This window comes from Micropterus dolomieu, linkage group LG12, assembly GCF_021292245.1.
Source record: "Micropterus dolomieu isolate WLL.071019.BEF.003 ecotype Adirondacks linkage group LG12, ASM2129224v1, whole genome shotgun sequence".
Lineage (NCBI taxonomy): Eukaryota > Metazoa > Chordata > Actinopteri > Centrarchiformes > Centrarchidae > Micropterus > Micropterus dolomieu.
The window spans coordinates 21,950,832-21,960,941 of NC_060161.1; the positions used below are offsets into that span (position 1 = coordinate 21,950,832).

Below are 10,110 nucleotides of genomic sequence, written 5' to 3' on the forward strand. Positions count from 1 at the left end.
AACGTTATTCCCCATTTCCAGGAGCCCTCTGAACGAAGACGTGTTCACGACGCCGCAGGGCTGCGAGGGTCGGGTCACAACGCCCGACGTCGTCCAGCTGAGCGAGCAGATCCACCGGGTGCTGGTGCAGCCGGTGCACAGCGGCAGCTCTCAGGGCTACAGCTCGCTCGGGTCCAGCGGCTCGCGGGGCTCCCGGCGGTCGCACCAACAGCACCTCAGCGCCTCAGCCGGCTCGTCCAGCGACAGCAACAGCCCCGCCATGGACAAGGCCAACGCCGCGGTTGCTGTGAACAAACCTGTGAGTCTTAGCTACCAGTGGTCTAGCTACATTTTAGTCTCAACGGGTGTTCTCCACATATAACAGAGATACTGTAAGAAGATTTGTAGAGAAACGCAGCAGAGGAAAAAAGCATAATTGATCACATTCTGATGGCTACTTATGTGACTTTTTCCTTAGTCGTGCTACATTGCACTTAAATATCTTGCTAGTTCACCATGAGGAAAATGGAAAATGATCCACAGCCGTGTCTCTTTAACAAGCCTGATTCTGTTTTATTTCTCCAGATGACGTTCCAGCAGATCTGTAAAGACGTTCACATGGTCAAGACTAATGGACAGCAGATGTTTATTGAGTCCCGTAACCGGCCACTACCAAGAAAAAACAACAGCACAGGTAAAATAAAAGGACAGTATAGTAGAGTTAGTCAAAGAAGCTTGCCTGTTACAGAGGAGTAAAGTGTGAAGGAGAAATTGGAAATACAAAAGCAGAGAACCAGGTCAACTAAAGTTTGTATTTAATGTTCCTCACTACTCTTCATCCAGGCCCAGCAACCGTCAGAGCCGTCACTAGTGACCCAATCAGAGGCTTGATAGCTGACCTGACAAAACCACCCAAAGCTTTGGTTCCTGCACCGCTTGCACAGCAGGATCCCCCTACTGGCTACTCCTACCAGCAGATCAACTGTCTGGACAGCATCATAAGGTGTGTGTGTGTGCAAGCCTAATGCCATTCTGTCTAGTCATTGTTTGGGGTTATTACTTCATTACTCATCCAGCGACATCGCTCTGACTCTACGCAGGTACTTGGACAGCTGTAACATTCCTAACACGGTTAAAAGGAAGTGTGGCTCCTCCTCTTGCACTTCCACGTCTGATGATGACAAACAGCAGGAGGCCAGCGGCAACAACAACGGTACTTTTTTAAAAATATCTTACAACCGATTTATTTTTTATTTTTTTAAATGTAGGATAAGCCAGGTGTTTCTCTGACATTTGCCTCTCACACATCTCTGATCCACTTATTTCAGTCCCACATTATTCCAGTTTTTCCTTTTCTGCCAGTTTTGTATTTACCAACAAAAATACTGATAGAATCTTATTCTTGTTGTTGAATATGGATTTTCTTTAATGCAGCATCATTTGATTTGTCTTCATGAGAGCCTCCTAGCACACCAATAAGCATGCTTGTCCGTGTGTCTTTGTCTGTGCTAGTCCAACCGGTGTGTGCGATCATGACTGCAACTGAACTTGTTGAACTTGTTGTCTCTGCAGGTGGTTCAGTTAGCCTCGTAGGTGAACCACCTTCTCTGCCCCCACTGACCTTGGCCACAAAGGCAGAGAGTGTAGCCTCAGTCACGTCCCAGTGTAGCTTCAGCAGCACCATCGTGCATGTGGGAGACAAGAAGCCTCCTGAGTCAGGTGGGAATCATCAACACTCACACTCTCTGAACCATCTAGTGTGTGCTACTCAGCAGGTTGTTTCTTTTGAAATGGCAAAGGAGGAGGTCCTTGCATGTGTTAGATGTAATTTAAAGGCCTTCACCATAATTAAGGCTCGACTTTGAGTTTAGTCTCAAAATCTTTTCTTTTCTTTGGAGCCCTGCTTTTCATGTTGACCAGTAACACTGTTTTCTTATTTTGCAAAGAAACTGACTCAAAAAGTGTTTTTATTACTTTAAAAATCTCAAGAATTATCTTGCAGAAACCTGTAGCCGCATGATAAAACTACAGATTGGAGGTAATCTGGTTTATGCTTTTTGTTTCTCATCTTGGTTTATCCTGGACATTTCCTTTTTTGAGTTTCTCTGTGCCGTCTCTCTTGCTGTCTGTTGTTTTGCTTTACCCAAAGATGTGTTCTACACCTTCCTTCTTTTTTTAAAGTGAGACTGTACAACCTTTGCTGGATAATGTTAAATGTGAAAATGTAGTGTAACAGAAGAGTCTTAGAGTCAGCAAACTAACACAGTACTGTCTTATCTACTGCTGTCTATCTTAACATTAGCCACCAATAGCTACCGGTCATATCAGACCAAGTAAGGCTGTAGCAACAAAATTCATTAATGTTTTGAACTGAGTGCCGTTTTTATGATTTAAACTTTTCATTTCTCAGAAGAAGAATCTGTCTTTTGTTCATTTCCAAAGTTACATAGTCTCACTTCAACGCTTTTAACACCCCTCCATATGTCTTCTCTATCACAGACATCATCATGGAGGAGGCTCCGACAACTCCTACGCTTGCTCCTCCTACAATAACGCCAACTCGTCCTGCCATCACCCCTCCCCCTCCCCCGCCTCCTCTACCTCAAGCCACTCAGCCGGAGAGGGACAGCCGGAGAAGTGGAAGTGTAGGAGGGCGGATGGGTCTGACAAAGGAGGTGCTGTCCGCCCACACCCAGCAGGAGGAGCAGGCGTTCCTTGACCGCTTCAAGGACCTCAGCAAGCTGCGTGTTTTCGATCAGACAGCGTCTTCAAATCTGCACTGCCACGCCCCGGCTGCCAACCCTCTGTCACGAGGTAGGTGCACACTGCTCCCACCAGTCTAACACACACACACACACACACACACACACACACACGTGTGTATACATTAATTGATTATTAAAATGTTGCTTAAGTCAGTGTCTCCTTTTCTTTCCCAGGAGTGCGTTGTTCTCGGGACTACCCAGCTGCAGCAAGCAGCTCTGCTCGCAGACGTGGCCGCGGAGGTAAGCGACTCAAGCACCAGGAGTCGTCTGACCAGCGCAGCTCTCTTGGCCTGAGCGGGAGCCGGGGTGACCCCCGAACCAGCACAGGTCCCATGCCCCTCAACATACCTCTCGGACCCCCAACAAACTCCTCATCCTGGCCGTCTGTAGGCTCCCAGGCCAGCATTCCCTCCGCCCCTTTCGCTCCCGGTATGCTTCCAATCTACCCCGTTTACCCACCGCTCGCGCAGCCCTTCCCCCAGGCCATCCCAGATCAATCACGTTTTCCCCCTAGCCAGATGATACCTCCCATGATGGCGCTGGTTCTGCCCAACTACATGTTCCCTCAGATGGGAGCACCCATCTCTCAGCCAGGTGCCACCCCAGGACACTTCTACAATCCCAACTTCCCGTACCCCGTCGCCACCCCGGCCGCTGTCCCCAATGTTCTTTCCAACACTGTACCCATCCCAGGCAACTGCGTCCCGTCTCGTAGCAGCACCCCCCAGTCCTACACTCAGACGCCTGCTGACCGTGAGGGTGCAGAGTCCCCCCTCTTCCAGTCCCGATGCTCCTCTCCCCTCAACCTGTTGCAGCTGGAGGAATCACCGAGCAACCGGTTAGAGGTCGCCACGGCCCTGGCAGCATCACAGCAAGCCACGCCTTCTGTGCAGGGCGGGGCAGGCGGGGGGCAGAGCTCAACCAATCAGGGGAGCTCTGATGATATCTCCAAGGAGAACGAGAATGTAAGTACACAGACGTTTAGGATTGAATGTTTTTAAAAAACATTCAGCAGTTAAAATGTGTCTTAATTTCATTGATTTACATATTTTTTTGTTTTGTCTTTTATCTCTCATTAGGGTGAAACTAATGAGTCCAACCAAGATGCCATGTCCACCTCCAGTGACCTGCTTGACATGTTGCTGCAGGAAGACTCCCGCTCAGGCACCGGCTCAGCCGCCTCTGGTTCAGGGTCCTCAGGCACGAGGTCCTCTGGTTCAGGTTCCGGCTCCAACGGCTGCAGCTCCTCTGGCACCAGCGGCACCAGTAAGTAGATTTTTAGTAATTTGGGTAGTAATTTGTGAGTCATGGGTTACCCTGACACTGTAAAGCAGGCACTGTGACTCTTAGCTAAATTCAGTTCTTCCAGGATATTAGATGTCAGGAGGCAATTTTCCCTGAGAGAAATCTTTGAAATAAATAAAATATTTCTTTGATAAAAATGAAACAAATGGATAGAAACTAATCACAAAAACAAACCAGGGAAGGAAATACCACCATAAAATGAAAGATAACCCCCAAAATACACATTTTAATCTAAGCAACCAAAAAAACTGTTTGCAAAATTCATTATTTGCATTTGACTGCAAACAAAACCACATTTTAAATCTTCTCACAGTTAATTCTCAATTTTCCCTTCTTTGTCCATCCAGGCAGCAGCCAGGGCAGCCACACCAGCAAGTACTTTGGCAGCATCGACTCATCAGAGAACGATCATTCCCGCAAACAGCCTGCAGGGGGCAGCAGTAGCGCCGGAGGAGATGGTGGCGAGGAGCAGTTCATCAAGTGTGTCCTACAGGACCCCATCTGGCTGCTGATGGCCAACACGGACGACAAGGTCATGATGACCTATCAGCTGCCTGTCAGGTACGACACTGGGCAAAATGTGAAAATTTGTACATTGAATTCAAAGCTTCCCACAGCTGCCATCCAGCAGACATACAACAGCTTGTTGGTCAACCGACTGTCAAGAAAGACTCAATGACCCTTTCACCCTTTGCTCGTACAACAGGGACATGGAGACTGTGCTGCGAGAGGACCGTGAGGCCTTGAGGAGCATGCAGAAACACCAGCCACGCTTCACCGAGGTGCAGAAGAGGGAGCTGAGCCAGGTGCACCCCTGGATCCGCACAGGACGTTTGCCCCGAGCCATCAACATCTCTGTAAGTAGACTGCAACTCAGCCCTGAGCTCTGAGAAGTTCAGAGCATGAATTATTTAGTAGATGACAGCACATAGAAAGGAAAGGAAATAATTAGCTTCTCTCTGTTTTCTCTCAGGGCTGTGCAGGCTGCAAGTCTCCCACCTCCGTGCCTCCCGCCGCTCCGTTCGATGTGGAGATCCACGAGATGGAGCTGTGCAATGTGCTGAAGGCTCAGGAGGAGGGCGCCGGTGACGGGAGGAAACTTCTTTCAGAGACCGCCATGGATGAAGCTCACCCAGACGATGAAGAAGAAGAGGTAGAAGAGAAAGGACAAAACGGCAACCAGGACATGCCAGCAGAGGAGCAGAGAGCGACCTCAGAGGCTGTGAAGGAAAATGAGTCTCGCATGACCCACTGAGAGGGCGGCCAAAGATGATGAACACTATTGTGAACTTTCTACGCTGATATGCAGAAAATTTGCACCTTCAAGGTCTTTGTGCGCAAAACATCTTTACACAGGGTGTAAATTGTTAAAATGGGATTTGCAGGGACACGACAAAAGATGCTCATCGATCAAGACAACTTCCATTTGTTGTTTGACAGGTCAGGCAGGCCAGTTACTTGTTCATGAAGTCTGACGTTGGTGAACGCACACCAGGCATGTTTTATGGCTGCATATTAAACGCCTTGGAAACCACAGGACATCATGTACACTCAGTTTTAGAGAGTGAATTACAACTCGCCCTCACCTGTTGTTGGCATATTTATTTAAAGTTGTTAGATAATCAGAGAGGACTAAGGTGAATGTGTTTTAAAAAGAGGCGCCTTTGCATAAAGATGGATGTTCGTCACCGTCCTCCTTGACATTTTATCTCTCCTTTTCAGCTTGTGAGGAAAGAAGGGAGTTTTATCTGAAGACTTTCTTGTTGAATGTTTCACAGGTTGTCTGGAGTCCTGCTCCCACCTAGATTCTGTTTCTTTAGTTTTTTTTATATAAAAAGTTTCCCCCGATAAAAAAACAAAAAAACAACTAGGTTTATTTTGTAAACATTGTGTATATTTTTATACTTCATCCACTGCAAATAGAGAGGATTAATGCCCAAAAGAGTGTCCGTACACCGTACATATGTGAAAATCCAGGATGGAAGTCTTCAGGCGGAAAAAATCATCAGTCTCTGAAACGAAGATGGGGTTTCTCGTGACACATGGACAGCGACGTACAGTTAACCGTGGGGCAGCGTGGCAAAGACACTGACCTGGACTTTTAAGGTTTGTCTTCAGCCACGCATTCTTTAGAAATGAAAAACAATGCCTGTCTGAGAAACAATTCTCTCACAAACAGTATTTCCCAAACTGCCAGCATCCTAAGGAGCCGTGGCAGAGGGAGAGCGTTTGTGTTGCCAGTGCTTGCCCGTGGTGGAACGTGGATTTGGAAGAGGCGGGACTGAAGTCTTTGAAATAAGCCTTGAGAGTTTGGAGAGTGTTTACTATGTTCTCTTTTCCTCTCTGTCCCATTTCTCTTCTCTCTGTGGCACTGTTCTGGTCATGTGATATCCTATGCTTTATGGCGTCAGTGGTGTCTGCAACAGTTTATAAATATTTTTGTGAAATTCTTTGTACAAAAATAGACAATAAAACTAATTCAAATGTTTTTAAATGTGAAGTGTGATGTTTTTTTGTTTTTTTTTTCTCCTGCAGTTTTATGATTACATCTCTTTGCAGTCTATTTTTGTCAGTGGGTGTTTTGCAACAGTTGGCCGGGATACACAGAAATGTCCAGAATGAACTGGTAGCAGGGAGCAGATCGGGGCAGCTACTTTCTTTACCGAACCACAGTCTCCTTAGATTCAGCTGTGGTTTCTACCCAGAGTGGTCACCGCAGCTTAAAAAAGACAGGCATGCCCTCGTTTAGACAAACTCAAAGCAGCAGAGTTGACTTCATTGCACATTGTGATTTTAACAATGACAACAATTATTGTGATTCATGTGGGTTATTTTGTGAGATAGCTGATGTTAATAAAGTACCGTGAAAGCTTCTTTAAAGTCACACCACGAGTATTAAAACCAACTTTATTTTTATACAGTAATGTAGGGCCTTTCCCTGCCAAAATAAAATACATTTTATTGCAGAACAAATGATATATTTGCATTTATAAGTCTGTAGGTCTGTTTTAGTTGAACCTGCTGCACTTTTCATTCTTTCCTGCATTTAAACTGAACACCATCAACTACTTACTTTCCACCACCGTGACTTTTGTGTAAAGGAATTTAATCCTCATAATCAAGAGTAAATTGAGCGTTTGTGCCTAGGTATGTTTAAAAAACAGAGTCTACAGACATTCTATCAGTGCTGTGAGGCCTAGGCATAGCTGCGCTTTAAGCTAAATGCCAACAGCCGTCGCTAACTTGCTCACAGTAACAATGCCAACTGTTAGCAGCTAATTAGCACTAAACACACAAGTTTTATGGTTTATGACTGGTTTAGGCCAAATATATTCAAAGTTTGGGCAAAGTACATACATAATAAAATGGTGGGTGGTAATGGTGCAGTGCATAAACATAAACACATGCCTTTGGTAAAAATAAGTATAGAGGGGTAATACATTAACACCATCATAATGTTAAGAGCAGCCATTTGCTTCCATTTAAATAATGAATGCTGACATTGCCTTAATAATTTCAGATGTTATTTTTTGCTGATCTGTTACGCATTTTAGGGGTATGAAACAATTTACAAAATGAATCTTTCCAGTTTGATGGTGGCACTAGAGGAAATGCCAGGAGATCACCAAAGTCATAGTGCATTGTAGTTTAATGATACTGAAAGTTGTATATTTTAATTACACTGTACTTGTAAAAACATGAGCAATAGCTATAAATTCTCTGTTCAGCACCTTAGTTTCATGCTCTGTATTGGATACAGTATGTTAAATTGCATTGTCCCTATCGAATAAAATTCTAGTCAATAAAATAAAATGACATTAATGTAACAAATTTCAGGCAAAACCATCCATTTCAACCTCATGGTGGCACTCAAGGAATTGTGAGACCAAAGTTGAGGTGTGATCAGTCTCTGTACATTTTTTGCCTTTATCTGATAGATCAGCAACCAGCAAAAGAGAGACAGAAAATGTGGGAGAGAAAGGGGATGACATGAAGTAAAGGGCTGTGAGCTGGAATCAAACCCGGGTCACTGCGTTAAGCACTTCAGCCCAATAGACCAACATTGCCAAACGCAGATGCCTGGCTTGTAGCTTGTGGTGCAGTGATGAAGTCATTATGCACAAGCGCAACAGTGGCCCTCTGTCTATCAGCACACATACCTGCAGGAACATACGTTTTCCAAATATTCCATTACTCTACCTGTTAAATAACAACACACAGCTGGAACATAACAAGCACACTGTACTCTGACACTGTATATACATTGCTTTTGGCCATGGGTCAGTGTACAGTGTAATTAATGTTGTTTTCCCTGTTAGCCTGTGTCAAACAGCCTTCTGTGCTCTCAAAATCACATTCACCTTTTCCTTTCTTCTCCTTTGCTTCCATAACACACCACCTCCTCGGCCATCACTTCCACTTCCCTCCTCTTCCTCTCTCCCCTCCCCTTTTGAACCTTGCGTCTCTCCACGCCTCTGCTTATGATTTTCCTTTCTCCAGCCTCTTCTGCTCCTCTCTCGTCTTTCCTAACCTCAGCAGGATGGAGGACAGGGTGTGGACTGTGTGCCTTCTTGTCATTCTGACACTGGGATGGACCAAGGCTCAGAGTCAGACCAACTTCACCAGGTAAGTGGGAGATTTTAGATATACTGAATGTCTTCAGGTATGTGTGTCAACTATATGACTATCAATGTCCCTCTTGTGCATCTTTTTTTTTCTCTACATCCTGCGTGTGCACATGTGGCATGCCATTTTCTGTGTACATTAACTACTGCGGGTGTTTTTTACTCTCCTGGTTACAGTATTATGATTACAGAAAGCACAGTAGTAATAGAAGGTTGCAGTGTTGTTAGGAAGATGTGGTTGGCATCCCATAAACACAAAATGACAGCATGCGGTAATTGATGTGGAGATTCATCTGGGTAAATCTACAGTAGCTTCTCCTCACGTCAGATGTTTTTGTCAAAACTGGCAATAAATTCAGACTTTTAACATCGTAAATCCAAATTTTAGACTCAGGAAATGTTGAGATTTTCATTTTTTCAAATTTTCTTTTGGAAGCTGGTGTGTGCACTGCTATAGCAACTTCCACAAACACACACACACACACACACACACACAGGATGTAAATTGAACATGAGAGACAAACAAATGCCTGTGGGCTGTTCAGCTCCAGAGGGTCAGAAGGGAGGGACACCACTGGGATTTTTTGGCCAAATGTGGCCTTATAGTACCGCGAAAGACACACAATGCATGCCTGAAGAGCACAAGAGCAAAGAAAAGGGACTATAATGGGATGATGATCACAGACAGAGTGCTCACAATGTAAAAGTTGATTCATTTTGGCATTTTCCCCTAAAAGAGATTAGCACAAAAACAACAAAAACTGAACCAAGTCAAGTCTGAAAGAGGAAACAAACTGTCCAAAGTAGCCAACATCTAAAATTAACGAGTGCGAGTGCTGCCAAATTAAAAGTCAAGGCTGGGCCGTCTTTGATCTGTGTTTATCTGTGTGTGAAAGAGTGGGTGTGTCACTAAACTCCATGTGTGAGCTGGGTTGTTGTACAGCATTTAAAAGTGCCTGTCTGCAAAGTCAAAGTGTGTGTTAAGTCTACTGACAACTTTCTTGTAGCACAGTCAGATCGTGGAGAAAGCTCACAGCATATATACTGTATGTTTGACCAAGCTTCATGAAAAAAAACACAAACCCGGAGAGTTGGGAACCTCCCTGGACTCAGAGAACAGAGACAGACTGTGCCAGCGTGGTTTTCAGCGTGTATGTAAAGTGTGTGTTTGTGTGCAGGGGCTCTGCCTCAATATTCTCGGTATAGCAGCGTTTTCTTCCAGTGCCGCGCGTCAAGTTAAGGGGATAGTAAATTAAATAAAGTTTTTGTTAAATTCAGCAAATATTTCCTCACAGTTTTCTAAAAATCTGGTTTTCCTACACAGCTCTGGCTCTGTAAACGGAAAACAAAGAAAGTGGTGTGGACCTTGCCACACAACGTTTATCCAACCAATCACCAACAGGTGGTGTTAGTGCTCAGGAGTGATGGGGGGAGAG

At 45.0% G+C, this 10,110-nt stretch overlaps 2 protein-coding genes across 3 annotated transcripts in view; both read left to right on the forward strand.

Moving 5' to 3' along the window:
* The window catches only part of per1b (period circadian clock 1b), a 20,297-nt gene extending 13,760 nt beyond the window's left edge, over nucleotides 1-6,537 (forward strand). For both annotated transcript variants that reach the window (XM_046064139.1, XM_046064138.1), the window contains 6 exons: nucleotides 2,641-2,793; nucleotides 2,919-3,709; nucleotides 3,824-4,010; nucleotides 4,397-4,610; nucleotides 4,756-4,906; nucleotides 5,023-6,537. In XM_046064139.1, the coding sequence (XP_045920095.1) occupies nucleotides 2,641-2,793; nucleotides 2,919-3,709; nucleotides 3,824-4,010; nucleotides 4,397-4,610; nucleotides 4,756-4,906; nucleotides 5,023-5,304 (1,778 nt within the window). In that variant the 3' untranslated portion in view covers nucleotides 5,305-6,537. The remainder of the gene's footprint in view (nucleotides 1-2,640; nucleotides 2,794-2,918; nucleotides 3,710-3,823; nucleotides 4,011-4,396; nucleotides 4,611-4,755; nucleotides 4,907-5,022) is intronic.
* Nucleotides 6,538-8,564: 2,027 nt separating this feature from the next.
* Nucleotides 8,565-10,110, forward strand: part of pcolceb (procollagen C-endopeptidase enhancer b) — a 9,500-nt gene continuing 7,954 nt past the window's right edge. Inside the window, exon 1 of the mRNA XM_046064889.1 lies at nucleotides 8,565-8,675. Coding sequence (XP_045920845.1) covers nucleotides 8,590-8,675 — 86 coding nt within the window. The 5' untranslated portion in view covers nucleotides 8,565-8,589. The remainder of the gene's footprint in view (nucleotides 8,676-10,110) is intronic.